Genomic DNA, 21,971 nt, shown 5'->3' with positions numbered 1-21,971 from the left:
CGTTTGAGGAGGTGACCAACCTGGTGAGCCGCAGTGAGGGCACCATCAGCGACTTAATTCCCTACGCTTACTTCTTGGAGCGTGCTGTGCGTAGAGTGGCGGATGAAGCTGTGAATGAGCGTGACCAGGAACCGTTACGGCAGGAACAGGCATGGGACCAATTTTCATCAGACCCAGCTTTTTCCTCAACACCTGCGGCAGCACAGAGGGGGGAGGAGGAGGAAGAGAAGTCGTGTGCAGAAGACGAGTCAGACTCAGAGGATGATGAGCAAGGTGTTTCTTTGGGGGAGGAGGAGGAGGAGGGGACAGCGGCAGGAGAACAACCTCAGCAGGCATCGCAAGGGGCTTGTGCTGCTCAACCTTCCCGTGGTATTGTTCGCGGCTGGGGGGAGGAGGTTGACTTACCTGACGTCACTGAGGAAGAGCAAGAGGAGATGGAGGGTACTGGATCCGACTTTGTGCAGATGTCGTCTTTTATGCTGTCCTGCCTGTTGAGGGACCCCCGTATAAAAAACCTCAAGGGGAATGACCTGTACTCGGTGGCCACACTACTAGACCCTCGGTACAGGCACAAAGTGGCGGACCTGTTACCAACTCACCGGAAGGTGGAAAGGATGCAGCACATGCAGAACCAGCTGTCAACTATGCTTTACAATGCCTTTAAGGGTGATGTGACGGCACAACGCCAGCAAGGTACCACTGCCACTAATCCTCCTCCCGTGTCCACGCAGTCAAAGACAGGACGCTCCAGCGATCTCATGGTGATGTCGGACATGCGGACGTTCTTTAGTCCAACGCCTCGCCGTAGCCCTTCCGGATCCACCCTCCACCAACGCCTGGAACGGCAGGTAGCCGACTACCTGGCCTTAAGTGTGGATGTAGACACTGCTGTGAACAGCGATGAGGAACCCTTGAACTACTGGGTGCGCAGGCTTGACCTGTGGCCAGAGCTGTCCCAATTTGCCATCCAACTTCTCTCCTGCCCTGCCGCAAGCGTCCTGTCAGAAAGGACCTTCAGCGCAGCTGGAGGCATTGTCACAGAGAAGTCGCCTAAGTCACAAAAGTGTTAAGTACCTCACCTTTATCAAAATGAATGAGGCATGGATCCCGGAGGGCTGCTGCCCGCCCCAAGACTAAGTCAGTCCCCGCACTCACAGCATCTCTGCCTGCACGCCGTGTGACTGGCTGCCTGGCCTGCCCCAAGAAGACTAAGTCGCTCCCAGTCCCTCCACACAGCATGTCTGCCTGCAGGCCGCTTGACTACCTTCTCCGCCACCACCAACAGGGTCCGGGACTCCAGGCGGATTGCTGAATTTTTTAGGCCGCTGCTAGCAGCGGCCGCTGTAATAATTTTTCTGGTGCGTGAACATGACTGCCTAATTTTTCTGGCTGCACTGCGGGCAGCTGCAACAACAAAAGAAAAGGCATGTACATGCGCCCATTCCCCTTCGTGATCATTACCTTGCCGTGGTGAAGGGGCTTGCGTATCACAATGAAGCAATGACCGGCGCCTAGATGAGTGTCTCGGGGGGCACACCCACGATAATAAGGTCGTTGCCTCATTGTGGTCAGACCAAATTTGATCAGCTGGACAGTCACTGTTCTGTCATTCAGCTACATCAGCCAGGCGACCATATGGGCTGTAAAGCCACCAAAACCTGCACTCTCGCCATGGTGCGCACCAGTCCAGCACGGCCGTCACTACACAAACAGCTGTTTGCGGTGCGTTACACGGTGAGTTTGGTGTGTCAGTGTGAAGCAGTACCTTAATTACACTACCTGATTGATGTATACACATGCAAGATGTTTGAAAGCACTTTAGGCCTGTCATTTAGCATTCAATGTGATTTCTGCCCTTAAAACGCTGCTTTGCGTCAAATCCAGATTTTTCCCCGGGACTTTTGGCATGTATCCCACTCCGCCATGCCCCCCTCCAGGTGTTAGACCCCTTGAAACATCTTTTCCATCACTTTTGTGGCCAGCATAATTATTTTTTTTTTCAAAGTTCGCATCCCCATTGAAGTCTATTGCGGGTCGCGAACTTTAACGCGAACCAAACCTTCCGCGGAAGTTCGCGAACCAGGTTCGCGAACCTAAAATCGGAGGTTCGGCCCAACTCTAATGGGGGGGTCCGCGGGAGCGCGCTCGACCCGCGGGAGTGCGCGCAGCCAAACTGGACGAAAATTTTCGTCCAGTTAGGCTGAAGTGGTTAAAAGCAGCATTTCTAGCTTAGAGGGGGTCGCCACTGCTTGCCGGAGGGACTTGAACCGGCGTCACGGGAACAGGAAGACTCCAGGGGGCTGCAAGAATCCCCAGGTAAGTTAAAATCATTAATTTTAACTGAATCACTTTAATAAAGAATGGATACCTACTGGAATTTCAGTCACGACCTCCCTGCAGTCATTTAGTCACAGGGACCCCCAGAGACCCAGACAATGCCCAGGGCTTACTGAACTCAGTGACTACCTTGCTGGAGCAAGGGGTTATCCAAAGGGTACCACTGGAGGACCATTTCAAAGGGCTTATTTGAAGATCTTCGTTATCAAGAAACCTCCAGGGAAGTTCTGGATAATTTTAAATCTGAAACCTTTTAACCCTTACATTGTGGAGAAAGACTTTCGGATGGAAAGCATTGCTCCTGTTCAAAAGCCTTTATGGCAACTATAGATTTAGAAGATGCCAGATTCATTCACGGTTTCAGAAGTTTCTAAGATTCGCAGTCTGGTTCGGCGACACCGTATGCCATTATAAGTACTGAGCTCTTCCTTTCGGAATATCTTAGGCCCTGAGGCTATTTACAAAGATTATAGCAGAAGCAGAGGCCATCTCCACAATGTAAGGGTTCTCCCTTACCTGGATGAGTTTTTGTTTCTAGCAGACTCTGTGGCCGACTTGCACAGGGATCTTAATTTTTCTGTTCAGGTCGGGCCTGGAGTGGCTGATGAGCAAGGAGAAATCCAACTTGCTTCCAACCCAAAAATTAATTTTCTTAGGACTGTTGTGGGACACAACGCAGAAGATGTTCCTTCCTGAGGACAAAGTAAGATTTGCTCAGCAGAGCTCCAGTGGAGTCAGACTGGGAAGTAAACCAGGAGGTGTTCAACTCACTAATTCAGAAATGGGGGTTACCCATCTTAGATCTGTTTGCAACTCCAGCCAACACAAAGTTGACCAATATTATTTTTTCCCCCCTTCACACAGGAGGCTGGATGCCCTGTCAGTGCCATGGCCACAAGGTCTCCTGTATGATTTCCCCCCCTTCAACTTGATACTAAGGGTACTCGGGCAGATAGAGACATCGAAGTGGCAGATAATGTTCATAGCCTCATGGTGGGCAGGGAAGGCATGGTTACCCTTTGTGCATACTAACCCTGAAGGGCCCCTGGCATCTGGATCCCAGACCGGACCTTCTATTTCAGGGGAATCAGATTCAGGCTTGGAACCCACTACAAATTGCAAATCGTTAGCACAATCTGTAGTGTTTTCAATTAGCATTTTGTAAGTGATTTCTTGAGCATTTTCTGGCAATTTTGGTAGCGATTTTAAAAAGGTGTAAGCTTTTTGCCAGTGATTGTGTAGCAATTAGCGATTTTAATTCTGATTGGTCCTTTCAATTTATTATAATTTAGTTTACAGTTTGCAAGTAATTTAAAATCTCACAGAAATCGCTATGTGTAGAGATTTTTCAGCACTTCAATACTTTACATTGAAGCGCAAACACTCCCAAAATGTTGCATTTCCTGCGATTGCGATTTTGCTAATCGCAATCTCTACTGTGGAATTTATCTTTATTTACATTGACAGTGTTTAGGGAAATCGCTAGCAATTTAAAGGGGCAATATGGTGAAAAAATTGCAAAATTTAAAATATGTGCGAACATATCCAGGTAAGAAGTACGTTTTTTCCAAAGAAAAATGAGCCATAAATTACCTTTCTCCTATGATGCTGTCACTTATAGTAGGTAGTAGAAATCTGACAGAAGTGACAGGTTTTGGACTAGGGACTTATTTATTTTCAAAAGCACTTAGTGAATGGCAGTTGCTCTGTCCAACTGCCAAATTGTGTAGGGAGCAGGGAAGCTGGCCAGCATCATTGTTTAAATCCTTTTTAGGGAATTGTCTTTATAAAGCATAAAAGCCTTGCTGAGAATCCCCTATGAAGAGATGGACTAGTCCAAAACCTATTGCTTCTGTCAGTTTTCTACTACCTACTATAAGTGACAGCAACATAGGAGAAAAGTAATTTATGGCTCCTTTTACGCTGGAAAAATGTACTTCTTATTTGTCTACGTTTGCACATATTTTAAATTTTAAACATTTTTTCGACATAGTGCCCCTTTAACCACTTAAGTCTATCTGTATGGATATATCCGTCCAGATAGACTGTGCTGCTGCTGCTGCCTGAGGCGCGCAATCGCTCGCACTCCCCGCCACCTGCAGTTAACCCCCAGATCAATGAATGGGAATATAGTTCCCATTCATCAATCTAAGTCCCCCGCAGAAAAACTGACGGCTTCTTATTACACACAAAAAAAATCCCAGCCTCCTAGTGCTTCCTGGAAGCGAGATTGTTAGCTTCCAGAACTTTTTGACTGTGGCCACCTTGTGGCAAAATAGTAAAACTACACCCACATACATTTTTTTAAATTAAATAATTATATTACATTTATGAGCCCCTGATGAGTCCTGGTGACAAAACGCGTAGGGTGGAGCCAGTATGCCTGACGCAGGTCACGTGGTCTGAGACAATGAAGTCCGGAGGCACAGGAGCTGGACGCCGGGAACGGCTGATAGAGAGACAGCACATCTGAACTAGAGGGATTTGCCGCTATGACGGGCTAACCTATCCCCATTGAGATCTTGTAAGTTACCTGAGTGCGCGAGAGGCGCAGTGTGTTTTTTACTTTTGGACTGACATGCTGCGCAATGATTTTGTCATATATGTTTTAGTAAAGGCTTTTTTTACTGGAATTGGATATGGTCACTGATGTCCTGAGTGATACATATAAACTGATGTGAGATTGCCACCTGTGATACGGTGGTTTTCATCTGGTGAGCCTTTTTAACTTCTAGGGCAGTGGGGATCACGTGTGAGCACTTTTATCACCCGCACCCATGGAGTATGATATACCTGTTGGTCATACAGTATTATGCTATGTGGAGCTGTTTTATATAGATTCTGTGGATGAGCGCGCAGTGGAGTGCATAGCACCAGAAGGACATATACTCTCAACAGGAGGAACCACAGCACACTTGTTGGACTTGATGTGATTAAGTTGGTCTTTATTGGAAGTAGTTTGAATAATAGCTGGGCAGCGCAGCATTTTTTTAGATTTGAGAGTATATGAATATACAGTGGCTTGCAAAAGTATTCGCCCCCCCCCCCCTTGAAGTTTCCACATTTTGTCACATTACTGCCACAAACATGAATCAATTTTATTGGAATTTCATGTGAAAGACCAATACAAAGTGGTGTACATGTGAGAAGTGAAATGAAAATCATACATGCTTCCAAACATTTTTTACAAATAAATAACTGCAAAGTGGGGTGTGCGTAATTATTCAGCCCCCTTTGGTCTGAGTGCAGTCAGTTGCCAGTAGACATTGCCAGATGAGTGCTAATGACTAAATAGAGTGCACCTGTGTGTAATCTAATGTCAGTACAAATACAGCTGCTCTGTGACAGCCTCAGAGGTTGTCTAAGAATATTGGGAGCAACAACACCATGAAGTCCAAAGAACACACCAGACAGGTCAGGGATAAAGTTGAGAAATGTAAAGCAGACTTAGGCTACAAAAAGACTTCCAAAGCCTTGAACATCCCACGGAGTACTGTTTTTAATAAGTGATCATTCAAAAATGGAAGGAGTATGGCATAACTGTAAACCTACCAAGACAAGGCCGTCTACCTAAACTCAGAGGCCGAACAAGGAGAGCGCTGATCAGAAATGCAGTCAAGAGGCCCATGGTGACTCTGAGCGAGCTGCAGAGATCTACAGTTCAGGTGGGGAAATTTGTCTAAAGGACAACTATTAGTTGTGCACTGCACAAAGTTGACCTTTATGGAAGAGTGGCAAGAAGAAAGCCATTGTTAACAGAAAAGCATAAGAAGTCCCGTTTGCAGTTTGCCACATGCCATGTGGGGGACACAGCAAGCATGTGGAAGAAGGTGCTCTGGTCAGATGAGACCAAAATGGAACTTTTTGGCGAAAATGCAAAACACTATGTGTGGCGGAAAACCAACACTGCACTTCACTCTGAATACATCATCCCCACTGTCAAATATGGTGGTGGCAGCATCATTCTCTGGGGGTGCTTCTCTTCAGCAGGGACAGGGAAGCTGGTCAGAGTTGATGGGAAGATGGATGAAGCCAAATACAGGGCAATTTTGGAAGAAAATCTCTTGGAGTCTGCAAAAGACTTGAGACTGGGGCGGAGGTTCACCTTCCAGCAGGACAACGACCCTAAACATAAAGCCAGGGCAACAATGGAATGGTTTAAAATAAAACATTTCCATGTGTTAGAATGGCCCAGTCAAAGCCCAGATCTAAATCCAATCGAGAATCTGTGGCAAGATCTTAACCACTTCACCACTGAGGGGTTTTACCCCCTGACCACCAGAGCAATTTTCACCTTTCAACGCTCCTTCCATTCATTTGTCTATAACTTTATCATTACTTATTTATCACAATGAAATGAACTATATCTTGTTTTTTTTCCGCCACCAATTAGGCTTTCTTTAGGTGGGACATTATGCCAAGAATTATTTTATTCTAAATGTGTTTTAATGGGAAAATAGGAAAAATGTGGGAACAAATTAATTATTTTTCAGTTTTCGGCCATTATAGTTTTTAAATAATTAAAATTAACTGTAATTAAAACCCATGAAATTTATTTGCCCTTTTGTCCCGGTTATAAAACCGTTTAAATTATGTCCCTATCACAATGTTTGGTGCCAATATTTTATTTGGTAATAAAGGTGCATTTTTTTCAGTTTTGCGTCTATCCCTAATTACAAGCCCGTAGCTTATAAAGTAACAGTGTTGTACCCTCCTGACATAAATATTTAAAAAGTTCAGTCCCTAATGTAACTATTTATGTATTTTTTTTAATTGTAAATTTTTATTTTTATTTTATTACAAAAAAAAAAATGGGGAGTGTGGGAGGTAATGAGTTAATTTTTTGTGTATAACTAATTTGTATGTGAAAAATGTTTAGGGTGTAGTTTTACTTTTTGTTTAATGCGACCTCCAAGCGTCCTTCCGGCTGGGTACGTTTTTTTTTTCACAATGATCGCGCTGCTTAGCGGAAAAGCAGTGGATCATTGCGGGGCTTAGATCAATGAACGGGAATGGATTTTCCCGTTCATTGATCTCTGGGCGAGTGGCCGGCGGCGTGTTTACCCACGGGAATGCACACTAGAGCGAGCGGGCAGCGGCGGGAGCGCGGAAAGTATTGATTTCTCCGTCCCTGGGGGTTAAAGGATGGAAAAAGGGATGGAGAAATTCGTATGGGCGGGGGTAAAGTGGTTAAAACTGCTGTTCACAAACGCTGTCCATCTAATCTGACTGAGCTGGAGCCGTTTTGCAAAGAAGAATGGGCAAGGATTTCAGTCTCTAGATGTGCAAAGCTGGTAGAGACATACCCTAAAAGACTGGCAGCTGTAATTGCAGCAAAAAAGGTGGTTCTACAAAGTATTGACTCGGGCTGAATAATTACGCACACCCCACTTTGCAGTTATTTATTTGTAAAAATGTTTGGAATCATGTATGATTTGCGTTTCACTTCTCACGTGTACACCTCTTTGTATTATTCTTTCATGTGGAATTCCAATAAAATTGATTGTTTGTGGCAGTAATGTGAAAAAATGTGGAAAACTTCAAGGGGGCCGAATACTTTTGCAAGCCACTGTATATCTTTTTAATTCTAAGCTTGTAAATACTGATGGATGCAAATTGAACAAATTAACCTTTTATTTCCAAATAAAATATCGGCGTCATAAATTGTGATAGGGACATAATTTAAATGGTGTAACAACTGGGACAAATGGACAAATAAAATACACAGTTTTAATTACGGTGGCATGTATTAATTTCAAACTAATGGCCAAAAGCTGAAAAATAATGACTTTTTTTCTATTTCTTTCTTAAAGGGGTTCTGTTAGGGATTTCTGAGGAGAAAAACAGACCCTTACCTTGGGCTTCTATCAGCCCCGTGCAGCGGTAATGTTCCACGCAGTCCTCCTCCCATCTGCTCTTCTCCGGCGCCGGCCCCGGTCTAAGCGGCATGGGATCCAACTGCGGCTGCGCTACAGTGGCTGCGCACCCGCTCGCTTCCGCCTACGTCATCGGAAGCTTACTGCGCAAGCGCAGTACAAGGCTCCGTTGTACTGCGCCTGCGCAGTAAGCCTCAGATGACGCGAGCGGAGGCACGGCAACGCGTATTATTCGTCTGTGTGACAGACGAATAATAGCCCGGTGCCGGCTGCGGGGAATGGCAGATGGGAGCAGGACGGCGTGGGACATTACCACTGCAGGGGGCTGATAGAAGCCCCAGGTAAGTGGCAGTTTTTCTCCTCAGGAACCCCCACAGAACCCCTTTAAACTTCCTGTTAAAATGGATTTAGAGTAAAATAATTCTTAGTAAAATGTACCACCCAAAGAAAGCCAAATGGTGGTGGAAAAAACGAGATATAGATCATTTCATTGTGATAAGTAGTGATAGTTATTGGCGAATGACTGGGAGGTGAAAGTTGCTTGGATGCATAAGGTGAACAACACTGTAGGCTGAAGTGGTTAAAGCATTGCCTAAACACTGAAAAAAGTGTTTTAGTGGTTACCAGGCCTCACCCCAGTTCAGACCAGTTCAAACTCACAGCAGCTGAGTGGCAAATCCTAAGGAGGCAAGGGCTTTCAGACAGTGATCGCACTTTGGTCAATTGTAGGAAGCCTAATACTAGGTGAATCTATAATACAGTTTGGAATGTTTTTTTCGTTCATAGAAACTAAAGAAGAATGTGCGTTCAGATAGTTTATGGTATATTTTATAGTTTCTCCAGGATGGAGTGGATTTAGGTTTGTTGACCAGTACAGCTCTTTCTTCTAAATGGGTAGAAAAAAATAAATAGGTAAGGTGCTACAAATAGGTAGAGTGTCTAAAATTACCCTGTGTACTTATTTACCTGGGAGGGACACCTGGTGTCCCTTTTTTTAAAGCAGGGTAGTTGCTCCCACCTCTTCAGCATCAAGGTGTGGATAAGCACCTTGTCCCAGACAAAGGTGCTTTTGCAGTAGAGGGGAAGAATTTCTGCCCCTCTCCTGCAGAGATTCTAACCCCCGGTCCAATGTCAACTAACCCACGCACTCCACACTGGGGGGAAGGGAGGGATCCTCGCGGGCTGCAAAGTGGCCACCTGATCGTAACTTCAATTGATTTCAGGAAGAAATCAATTGATTCAGTATGCTGAAAAAATACAGCTCAAAAGGGTATGCTCAGCTGCATGGCGGTAGCGGGGTTTGATTTCCCAATGACTGTACCACATGACCTGACCGCATGCATGGGGTCACGCGATATAGGCGCTCACAGCGGCTATAGAGAGAAAATACAGGCCACTGAAGGACGTGCTCCAGGCACAGGTGAGCCAAGCAGTGATTCCACACTTGCCATGGGAGAAACCTATTACATGGGGAAGACCGGGTGGCGGGGCAGGGAGTTGCAGATGCGCAGATTTTCAGTAGATTTCATGCTGAAATCTGTTGGAAATCAGTGTGCACTACACTGGCAGCAATAGATCCCTCTCAGATTCGATCAGAGAAGGCTTTATCGGATGGTCTAATCTGCTGGCCATCTGCCAGTGTATGGGCATCTTTAACCATTCAGGTATGTGAGTGGCAGTTTCTTTATAGTCCAGACCTAGTGGTGAACCTCACTGATAAGTAATTACAGCCATAAACCACTTGACTGGCAGAAAACTGCTTCTGAGTGCATGGGATAGATAAAAAGGGTCAAAAGTTCATATATTTTAGCTCTGGGACACAGACTATGTAAAAGCACGCGGGCCATATGCAATTCACTTTTTCACCTGAATTTTCTCCTAAGTGATATTTTCACAACTTGTAAATAAAATGCCGTTTACATCTCCAGCAAGCAAACAAACAAATGCTCAAAATCATTTTGACAGTACTTTTTCACCTGCTTTTTGGTACTTTTTCTATTGCAAAGTACTAAAAAGTTAATTTAAATTGAAGATGAAAAATTATCTCCTAGGAGAAAACTCAGGGGAAAAAAGTGAATTGTATATGGCCCTGCATCATATTTCGTATGAGACAATACAACATTAAACCTTTTTTCTTTGTACAGTATTCTTTCTGGTTACGTTTTCAATAGAGCAAACGTAGAATAGTGTGAAACATCCCATGGGGTGAGTGGTCAAGCAAGTCGCCCGGTCCCAGCAATGAATATTACACTAACGGCGGCAGATGGGGGGGGCAGGAGGAGAGGATGGTATGTACTTTTAACACTCACTCACTCACTCTGCAGCAATCATTCTTTTTCAGTTGTGGTATCCTTTAAATATTGTTGGTCTGCATATAGAATAGCACTGCTGGCACCACCCATCCACATGGAAGCCAGAAAGCAGTAATTTGCTGGTTTCCAATCAATTTCCACTTCAGGTGACACTGCTGTCCAATTAGACTGCAGGTTGTCACCTGGGTATGCTTCACTGTCTGGCCCGCAAAGACTTCTACATCATTTTATGTATACTCCGGCTTCCCAGCAGTCTGAAGTATGTTGACCCGGCTCTCGACCCAAAACGTTTGGGGACCCCTGGTCTATGTGAACAATCATTCTGTCATTTTATTATCCTATCATTAGTGACTTATGAAAAAGTGTTGGTGCTGTACAGTAAACCATCACAGATAGTAGTTTTCTGATACTTATCATAAACCATGTATCTTATTTTAAACAGTTCATACTCTGGAATTCCTAGTAGTGATTTTCTCGGCCCCGGCCCTGTGTTCACCTATGTGACAGACTTGAATAACATTGAACTGGGTCACCAAGGCAACAATCACTGCCACTCCAACAAATCACCAGAGGGCTGGCACAGTAGTGAAAAGGACCGTGCCCGGAGGAAGCTTTATCTGGCATCTGCCATCTGCCTGCTCTTTATGATTGGAGAGGTTATAGGTAAGATATATTTGTGGCATGAGTAGATGTGACTTTATTAATTTACTATAAATTGATGTTCAAACCCCCTATTAAAGGACAAATAACTTGAGGGACTCGGAGGCTGCCATATTTATTTCATTTTAAATAATACCAGTTGCCTGGCTGTCCTGCTGATCTTTCAGGCATCAGAAGTGACAGAATCACACACCTGAAACATGTATGTGGCAAATGTCAAATTAAAGTCAACATCTGATCTGCATTCTTGTTCAGGAGACTGAACGGCATGGAGAAAAAAAACTTATTCTGCTCTCACACCATTGTTATATTGACTGCACGTGTCCACAACACAGATAAGGAATCGCACACACTTTGGAATTTGTACACTGTCCCTGCTCCCTAGGGTTCATAAAAAACATCTGTCTCTCACTGCTGCAAAGATCTGATGACTAGATGTACTACCTTACAAAGGAGTCACATTTTGAAAAAAAGTTGTAGACTTTCCCTTTTCAGCAAAAGGATTCCTAGATTCTTATCACAAGGGCTAATGACTTTATGGCCTCTGAATACTTCTACGCGGCAATGGAGAGGAGATTGATGTCTGACTGTTGCTGCTTCATTGAGAGCTTCTAGTTTCACATGGAGTCCAAGATCCCGTAATAACAGTATCAATCAGTGACATTCTGAATGTTTTGCCAAAGTTACATTGATACTATATCTTACGTTCAGCATGTCATTGTTGTTCCTCCATATAGCATGTGCTCTCATGTAGTAAAATAATAAGGCTGTGTGTGTGTGTATGTATGTACTGGGAACAGAGCTGCGACTAGGGACTTGTCAGTTGCAAGGGGCTGGAGGAAGCCCCGGGTAGGTAGATCTAGGGGTAGCGTAGGCTGCCTGACGTTTCCTTTAAGTCTAAGTGTTTTTATCTGCATGGGGAAAACACATTGGTCCTTAGTTTTCCTGTGCAGAAAGTGAGGGGGGTGGGGGGCCCCATCCAAAATTTCGCAGGGGGGCCCAGTGATGTCTAGTTACGCCCCTGGCTATAGTGCTTACTGGGATAAACGAAGCATGTGTTAACTATATATGTAAAAAGAGAACCGAGAGCCCAATATAGTGTAGTAAGTACTGACAATCGGGTATAATGAAACAAGTACAATTTTATACTCACAAAGCAGGGCTACCTCCAGGCAACCACTGTATAGGCAGGTGAGATTAACCTGTCCTCACTCAGGAGGATTAGGAAGTCGCTCTCGGACGATAGAAGAAAGATTGGGGTATCCCCCTCCACCAGGGGTGGGTATCAAATATAACGTAAAGTAGAACAGAGGCACCAAAAGGATAAAAACAGCTTTTAAAAAGTCTAAAAAGTGCTTAGGAGGCAGTGGTGAACATACCTCCTGCAAGCAGACACAAAAACTGTGTATTCAAGACAAGTTAAATTAAAGTGTACCAATAAATTTAACTTGTTTTGAATACACAGTTTTTGTGTCTGCTTGCAGGAGGCAAGTCCACCACTGCCTCCTAAGCACTTTTTAGACTTTTTAATAGCCGTTTTTATCCTTTTGGCGCCTCTGTTCTACTTTACGTTACATGTGTTAACCAGTACTAGATTAAAAATGTCTGTAAAGTGGCAACAATATTTGTAGTCCTCACCCGTCTGAAGATGGGGGTCACTGATTAGTAATCTAGTGGCTTCTGACTGTTTTTGTGCCTGGAGAAACAACTTTTTTTTTTTTTCTTCTTTTTTTGGTTTGATAAATCCAGGCTTTACTAGATATGCTGAAAATTTCTCTTGCTACGGGTGTGTGCACATGTGCATTTAAAGCCTAAATGCAGATACATTGGCTGGAAAGTGCACCAATTAAGGGCAATGCCTGTGACATAGGAGACCAGGGTTTAAATCTTGGCTATACAAGTTCAGTAAGCCGGTACACATTTAGTAAGGAGTCCTTTGGTAAGACTCCTTAACACTGCAGGGTGGCCCGTTTGGTGCGCATTTATTGGGTGCAGCCTTTAAGGGCTTTTAATCCGACAGGAGAAAGGTGCTATTATAATTATTACTGTATATACTCGATTATAAGCCGACCCCCAACTTTTACCTTAAAAATTTGGAAAAAATGACTGACCCAAATACAAGCCGGGGGTAGAAAACTTAGTGTGTGCCCCCAGCCAGACCGGAAGCAGTATTAGAATGGTAAATGCACAACAAAGTCATTAAACGCAGAACAAAGTTATTAAACGCAAAACAATGTCATTAACCGCGGAACAATGGCATTAAAATCAGAATAATGAGGAAATCTTCAGAGAAAGGGGAGAACATCTTGCTGAATATCCGTGCACCAGCCACTCCAATATAGATGACTCTGTCCGTAGGCTGCCCAACCCGACCCCCACCTGCAGAGTGCTGTTGGCCCTGTCTTGGTAGATTATGGCCATGTGTCACACTGCCCGCCTGACCTCCTCCCCCCCCCCCCCCCTTTCTGAAGCAAAACATGCATACCTCAGTACATTTCTGTGCTCGTCCATCGCCCCAGCATATGCATAGCTCTGTGTCATAGCATCCGTCCTGCCGGCATATGCAAAGATTTGTCCCACCGTAAGTCCATCCCCCCGGCAAATGCAGAGCTCCACGTGGTTCTTAAATCACCGTTCTGCGTGGCTGTCTCCTCCATAGCCAGTCAGTGGCAGTCTCTTCATTATGATCCCTGTGGTTGGGCACATAATGAGAGGCACCACTAGAGGGCATCATACGTAGAGACTGCCACTGACTGGTTATGGAGGGGACAGTGGCGCGGAACTTTGAGTTAAGAACCACGTGGAGCTCTGCATTTGCCGGGGGACGGACTTTCGGTGGGACAAATCTTTGCATATGCCGGCGGGATGGATGTTCGTAGAAGCCTGCAAACGCCAGGGGACAGATGTCACAGAAGCCTGTGGGGAGACAGACGGACACAAAGCTCTGTATGCAGGTATGCCGGGGGGCAGACGGACACAGACACAGAGCTATGCATATGCTGGGGCAGATGGACGGGCACAAAAATGTACAGAGGTATGCACGTTTTGCTTCAGAGCGGGCGGGAGGGGTTGGGGGAGGTCGGGCGGACAGTGGCTGGTGGACTGCCAGGGACCCATCTAGCAGCTGACTCAAGTATAAGCCGAGACCCCCACTTTTGAGACACTTTTTTTTTTTGGTCTCAAAAATTCGGCTTATACTCTGTACTTATTCTGGAACATTACTGCCTCAAGGTGTAGAGGTGTAAATGCTATCACTTCATTCCCATGAATATGTTCAGACAGCTCTTCACGTCCTCCATATCAAGGTTTGCTACAAAGGGGGAGAACAGAGTAACCAGGCAGCTCGGGGTGACCCAAACCACTAGGATTGTATAGGGGGCTAAAAGCGATCAAAAAGCCCTCCTACTAAAAAGCAATGCTTGGTGAAATTTGCCTTCTTAAAACAGAAGTAAACTTGCAATAATTCAGCTATAAGTGAACATTTGTGGTTATCCACAATGCTCCGCTACTGAATATGCAAATTGTCTCTTTGCCCCGGTAAGCCATGCTAGCATCCAGAACTGCTGGTGTATAGCAAACCTATAGCTTTATATTTTACACAGCCATATCAACCCCACATGTAGACAGCCTGTTTCAGACTTTTGGTCCTCATCAGTACATGGCAGGAATTGATATGGCTATATGGAATACAATGGGGGGAGACACATGAACTGAAGAAATTGCTCTGTAAAAGTAAGGAATTCCTTTAGAACACAAAAAGACAACCAAACGCAGCTACCTTTTCTTTTGGAAAATTGTAGTTCATTGAATGGTATATATGTCATAGAGCAGTGATTTCTGCTACAATCTGATCAAGAATTCAAAATCAACTTGGGCAACCTGTCAGGTCACTATTGTCACGTGTTTGCAGACTAGTGTTGATCATGTTTAGGACAATTCATGGAGAAGCATAGGATCAGTTTGATCAGGAGATAGATTTGGAAGTCTGAGAAGCAGTATGTGATCACATTAAATCAGAGCTTTAGGTCTGACTTCAAAATAGCTATTTGTCTATTTATGAAATCTTGTGTGCAAATGCATGACAAAGACCTGAAACCGATAAATGATTGAGTTCTAATGCACAACTCTATTTAGTAAAGGTATGGATTATGTAATTGGAAAATCAATTTCTAAATGTCTGTGAACTAATAATTTTAATGTTTTTGACATTCGGCCCTTTCATTTCACAGGAGGCTACATTGCGCACAGTTTGGCAATCATGACAGATGCTGCTCACCTTCTGACAGATTTTGCTAGCATGATGATAAGTTTGTTTGCCCTCTGGATGTCTTCTCGTCCAGCAACGAAAAAGATGAATTTTGGCTGGCATCGGGCAGGTACGAAGGCACTTGTTCTCTGGATAGCAGTATGGTTATTAGCAGGGTTGTGGAGTCGGAGTCTGAGCCATTTTGGGTACCAGGAGTTGGAGTTGGAGTCGGTGGTTTCATAAACTGAGGAGTCAGATGATTTTTGTACTAGTACCCTGGTAAGTATGAGACCGAGGAGTAGGAGACATTTTGGGCACCTGGATTCTGAGTTGGTGGTTTCATAAACTGAGTTGTCGGAGTCAGTTGATTTTTGTACCGACTCCACAGCCCTGGTTATTAGCACATGGATTTTAAAGTGAATCGGAATCGAGAGTTAAAAAAATGAGCCAGATACTTAAGGAAAGGGAAGGCCCTGGGTCTTATAGAGCCTTCCCGGATCCCCCGTTCCAGCGCTGGTTCACTCGGTAGCAGTATTCAATCAACTGGTCAAATACTGCTTTCTGCCACTGAAGGAGGCTCCGGAAGACAGGTGGCTCCGTACTGCGTCTGTGCTAGCGCCCCTTCTTGTGCATGTGCAGTATGGAAACTGCCCGTCTTTGGGTGCACTCGGCCCCACAAAGACTTGCATCTCCTCGACGGGAGATGCAAACAGGGAGCCGGCGCTCAAACCAGGGCACCGTGAGAGGAGTGGGAAGCCTCTATAGCAGGGGTCCCCAACATCTTTTTTTGGCCCGGGGACCACTATCCATACAAAACTTTTCCTTGGGGACTGAGAGGGGGGGGGGGTGAGGTGATAGGCGTAATGGTTTTCATGGAGGGGAGGGGCTTTGGTCAGGTACAGAAAAGGTAGCCAGGTACAGGCATAGGGTATCTAACAACAAAAAAACACAGAACACTTATATCACGCTATTCTCCTGGCGGACTCAAAGCGCCAGAGCTGCAGCCACTAGGATGCGCTCTATAGGCAGTAACAGTGTTAGGGAGACTTACCTAAGGTCTCCTACTGAATAGGTGCTGGCTTACTGAACAGGCAGAGCCGAGATTCGAACCCTGGTCTCCTGTGCCGGAGGCAGAGCCCTTAACCATTACTCCATTCAGCCACTGCTGAATCTAGATATAGTTGCCCCAGTATAGCGAGTATAGTTGCCCCAGTATAGGGAGTATAGTTGCCCCAGTATAGGGAGTATAGTTGCCCCAGTATAGGGAGTATAGTTGCCCCAGTATAGGGAGTATAGTTGCCCCAGTATAGGGGGTATAGTTGCCCCAGTATAGGGGGTATAGTTGCCCCAGTATAGGGGGTATAGTTGCCCCAGTATAGGGGGTATAGTTGCCCCAGTATAGGGAGTATAGTTGCCCCAGTATAGGTAGTTACACCCTCCCCCCAGAAGCAGGAAGCGGCTTCCTGTAGCGGCTTGTGCACAGCAGCCGGGGGACGCACTGCTGTGAATGAAAAGACAGGCATGTATGAGAGGGGCGGACAGAGCAATATAAAGAGGCAGCGGCCACCAGCTAAGGTATCGTTAGTGGCAGCCGTGGGGCGAGGTGGAGCAAGAGGCCTGCGGCCCGGCAGGAAACAGGCCCACGGCCCGGTGGTTGGGGACCCCTGCTCTATAGGACCCAGAGGCTTCCCTCTCCTTGGGAATCTAAAAAAGAAAATGAACCAGATATCTACAGTGGGTTGCAAAAGTATTCGGGCCCCCTTGACGCTTTCCACATTTTGTCATATTACTGCCACAAACATGAATCCATTTTATTGGAATTCCACGTGAAAGACCAGTACAAAGTGGTGTACACGTGAGAAGTGGAACAAAAATCGTACATGATTCTGAACATTTTTTACAAATAAATAACTGCAAAGTGGGGTGTGCATAATTATTCATCCCCCTTTGATCTGAGTGCAGTCAGTTGCTCATAGACATTGCCTGATGAGTACTAATGACTAAATAGAGTGCACCTGTGTTTAATCTAATGTCAGTACACATACAGCTGCTCTGTGACGGCCTCAGAGGTTGTATACGAAAATATTGGGAGCAACAACACCATGAAACAACACCATGAAGTCCAAAGAACACACCAGACAGGTCAGGGATAAAGTTGAGAAATTTAAAGCAGGCTTAGGCTACAAAAAGATTTCCAAAGCCTTGAACATCCCACGGAGCACTGTTCAAGTGATCATTCAGAAATGGAAGAAATATGGCACAACTGTAAACCTACCAAGACAAGGCCGTCCACCTAAACTCACAGGCCGAACAAGGGGAGCGCTGATCAGAAATACAGTTAAGAGGCCCATGGTGACTCTGGATGAGCTGCAGAGTTCTACAGTTCAGGTGGGGGAATCTGTCCATAGGACAACAATTAGTCGTGCACTGCACAAAGTTAGCCTTTATGGAAAAGTGGCAAGAAGAAAGCCATTGTTAACAGAAAAGTCCCGTTTGCAGTTTGCCACAAGCCATGTGGGGGACACAGCAAACATGTGGAAGAAGGTGCTCTGGTCAGATGAGACCAAAATGGAACTTTTTGGCCAAAATGCAAAACACTATGCGTGGTGGAAAACTAACACTGCACATCACTCAGAATGCACCATCTCCACTGTCAAATATGGTGGTGGCAGCATCATGCTCGGGGGGTGCATCTCTTCAGCAGGGACAGAGAAGCTGGTCAGAGTTGATGGGAAGATGGATGGCGCCAAATACAGGGCAATCTTGGAAGAAAACCTCTTGGAGTCTGCAAAAGACTTGAGACTGGGGCGGAGGTTCACCTTCCAGCAGGACAACGACCCTAAACATAAAGCCAAGGCAATAATGGAATGGTTTAAAACAAAACATCTCCATGGCCCAGTCAAAGTCCAGATCTAAATCCAATCGAGAATCTGTGGCAAGATCTGAAAACTGCTGTTCACAAACGCGGTCCATCTAATCTGACTGAGCTGGAGCTGTTTTGCAAAGAAGAATGGGCAAGGATTTCAGTCTCTAGATGTGCAAAGCTGGTAGAGACATACCCTAAAAGACTGGCAGCTGTAATTGCAGCAAAAGGTGGTTCTACAAAATATTGACTCAGGGGGCTGAATAATTACGCACACCCCACTTTGCAGTTATTTATTTATTTATTTTTTTTAATGTTTGGAATCGTATGATTTTCGTTCCACATCTCACATGTACACCACTTTGTATTGGTCTTTCACGTTGAATTACAATAAAATTGATTCATGTTTGTGGCAGTAATGTAACAAAATGTGGAAAACTTCAAGGGGGGCAAATACTTTTGCAAACCACTGTATTTTAAAGGGAAGGTTCAGGGAGTGTATTGAAAAAATAAAAATCAATTTTCACTTACCTGGGGCTTCCTCCAGCCCGTGGCAGGCAGGAGGTGCCCTCGCCGCCGCTCCGCAGGCTCCCGGTGGTCTCCGGTGGCCGACCCGACCTGGCCAGGCCGGCTGCCAGGTCGGGCTCTTCTGCGTCCCACGCGGGCGCGCTGACGTCATCCGACGTCCTCCGGGCTGTACTGCGCAGGCGCAGTAGTTCTGCGCCTGTGCAGTACAGCCAGGAGGACGTCCGATGACATCAGCGCGCCCGCGTGGGACGCAGAAGTGCCGGGCCTTGGAGCGCAGAAGAGCCCGACTTGGCAGCCGGCCTGGCCAGGTCGGGTCAGCCACCGGAGACCACCGGGAGCCTGCGGAGCGGCGGCGAGGGCACCTCCTGCCTGCCCCGGGCTGGAGGAAGCCCCAGGTAAGTGGAAATTGATTTTTATTTTTTCAATACCCTCCCTGAACCTTCCCTTTAAAGAGAATCTGTATTGTTAAAATCGCTCAAAAGTAAACATACCAGTGCGTTAGGGGACATCTCCTATTACCCTCTGTCACAATTTCGCCGCTCATCGCCGCATTAAAAGTGGTTAAAAACAGTTTTAAAAAGTTTGTTTGTAAACAAACAAAATGGCCACCAAAACAGGAAGTAGGTTGTTGTACAGTATGTCCACACATAGAAAATACATCCATACACAAGCAGGCTGTATACAGCATTCCTTTTGAATCTTAAGAGATCATTTGTGTGTTTCTTTCCCCCATGCACTGAAGTTTCAGGCTGCTCTTTTCTTCCTGCAAACAGCTTTGCCCTTGTTTGTAATTCCTCAGTATGTGAAAGCCCAGCCAGCTCAGAGGACGATTTATCCAGCTAGTAAGAGAGAAGAGAGAAGCTGCTCTAATCTAAATAACACACAGGCAGTGTGCAGAGAGGGGCCTGGAAGGGTGAGTTCATAGCAGAACCACAACACTGAAGAACTTGGCAGCCTTCCAGACACAGGCCGACAAGTCTGACAGGGGAAAGATACATTGATTTATTACAGAGACAGTGATAGTATAAAGTGCTGCAGTAAGCTAGAACACATTAGAATAGCTTTTGGAACTTGTAGGATGATAAAAAACAGGATGCAATTTTTGTTACGGAGTCTCTTTAAAGAGGAACTTTAACCAAGTATTGAACTTCATCCCAGTCAGTAGCTGATATCCTCTTTCACATGAGAAATCTTCACCTTTTCTCAAATCAGTGGGGGCTTTATGGCTGATATTGGGGTGAAACACCTCCCACAGTGTGATGTCATGACTATAGTTCTGACAGTTTGCTGTCTGTGAACCTCATTGTATTGTGGGAAATAACGATTTTTTTCTATCTGCCAACAAGCAATATCTCTCTCAATGCATAGAACTCTCAATAATGAACATTCTGTACAGATCACCTGGAAAAACTAAAGATGCCGCCACTAGGGACAAATTTCAGAATGTAAGTGTGAGGAAAGATATTACAAGAGGCAAACACTGACTAAATAATTATTGTAAAAAAAAAGCCATTTTATTGTTATTTTCACTACAGTTCCTCTTTAACCCATTCACGTTCCGTTGTTTTCACTTGAGAAATGTTCACCTCCCATTCATTAGCCTATAACTTTATCACTACTTATCGCAATGAACTGATCTATATCTTGTTTTTTTCCGCCACCAATTAGACTTTCTTTGGGGGGTACATTTTGCTAAGAGCCACTTAAGGCCCCGTTCACACTGCACGCGTTTCCAGCCGCGTTTTGGAAACGCGTGCAGGTGGCCGACACGCACGACATCAGACATTGCATAGAGTGCAATGTCTGATGTTCACACTGCATGCGTTCCGGACCTGTGCGGTCCGGGAACGCATGCTGCATGCATTTTTTGTAAAACCGCATGGCTGTCCCATTCACTTTTCATGGGTTCAGCCAGGCAACGCACACAAACGCGGATGGCGTGCGTTCGTACGCATTGCGGTCCGCACGCGTTCCGCACGCATGGCCATCCGCGTTTGTGATGTGAACGGGGCCTTACTGTAAATGCATTTTAACAGGAAGAATAAGAAATTAACGGAAAAAATTATTTCTCAGTTTTCAGCCATTATAGTTTTAAAAGAATACATGCCTCCATAATTAAAACTCACGTATTGTATTTGCCCATATGTCCCGGTTATTATATATAGAAAAGATAGTAGCGCTCAACAGGACTTGTGTGCAGGTCACCAATTACTGGGTTCAAAATCACAATATTCTATTATGCTGGGTTCAAAATCACAATATTCTATTATGCACCAATGTGGTATTAGAAATCTGCCCACAAGTGAATACAGGATTAGATTGGAGATACAATAAATCAAAGTTAACGATTAGAGATCGAACACATGCTTTTGTTGACCTATTATCCCAAGGTAAAAAATACTCTCAAAAACCTCATACACCTTTAAAATTGCCTGTATGGGAGAAAAAGGTTAGCATCATTTTCCTATTGGTCCTCTCCTTAAATACAAAGTTCACAAGGGTGTCTTATGGCTAAAACACCTATAAAATGTGAATCCGCAAAAGTCCTAGTTATCAAGTCCCAAATATCAAAGTTGCTTATAATCGAACGAGATTTCTACAACAGCTTGCCCAATCCTCATATAGATAATAGCCGTGCTCACCAGATCCAGGTGCCAATCACAACAGTTGGCAATATTCGCATTTGGCCCAGCCTGTTTAAATGGATGCAATCTTCCTATGTCCTCATCCGTATTCTCAATGGTATATGCAAAGAAAAAAAGATATACACGCACTATGGCATAGTATGTCTGAGACTTTTTCACCCAAACGTGCACCACACTCAGAGAAAGGCTATCGTGACCCAGCACCTCAGATTCCTCCTCGTATGAGGGCTACTTTTAATGTCCTAGCCTCTTACCCTGTGCTATGGCTGACCCAGTGCGATCAGCATGCTCGCTTGTGTTACACTCTTTGTCTTGAATCCATGCAGGTGGTGAAAGTGCCTTAGACTCAAAGAGAGGCCAACATAGCATAATATTGTTTTTATTCCGGATAAGAAAGATAAAAATTACACTCACAATTCTGCAGATAAAAATGCGCATATAATATAAAATCCTCGTGGCCTAGCGTCTCCTTCCGTATTAGGGCTCCGCCCTACTAGTTTCGTC

The 21,971-nt window shown here is 45.0% G+C and overlaps 1 protein-coding gene across 2 annotated transcripts in view; it reads left to right on the top strand.

Annotated features, from left to right (window-relative positions):
* Nucleotides 1–21,971, top strand: part of SLC30A2 (solute carrier family 30 member 2) — a 67,408-nt gene that overhangs the window by 13,788 nt on the left and 31,649 nt on the right. For both annotated transcript variants that reach the window (XM_068265471.1, XM_068265470.1), the window contains exons 2-3: nt 10,968–11,188; nt 15,415–15,561. In XM_068265471.1, coding sequence (XP_068121572.1) covers nt 10,968–11,188; nt 15,415–15,561 — 368 coding nt within the window. The remainder of the gene's footprint in view (nt 1–10,967; nt 11,189–15,414; nt 15,562–21,971) is intronic.

The sequence above is a fragment of the Hyperolius riggenbachi genome, chromosome 2 (genome assembly GCF_040937935.1).
Source record: "Hyperolius riggenbachi isolate aHypRig1 chromosome 2, aHypRig1.pri, whole genome shotgun sequence".
Lineage (NCBI taxonomy): Eukaryota > Metazoa > Chordata > Amphibia > Anura > Hyperoliidae > Hyperolius > Hyperolius riggenbachi.
The sequence above is the reverse complement of the archived record's forward strand: the minus strand, read 5'-3'. Positions and strand labels throughout refer to the sequence as shown.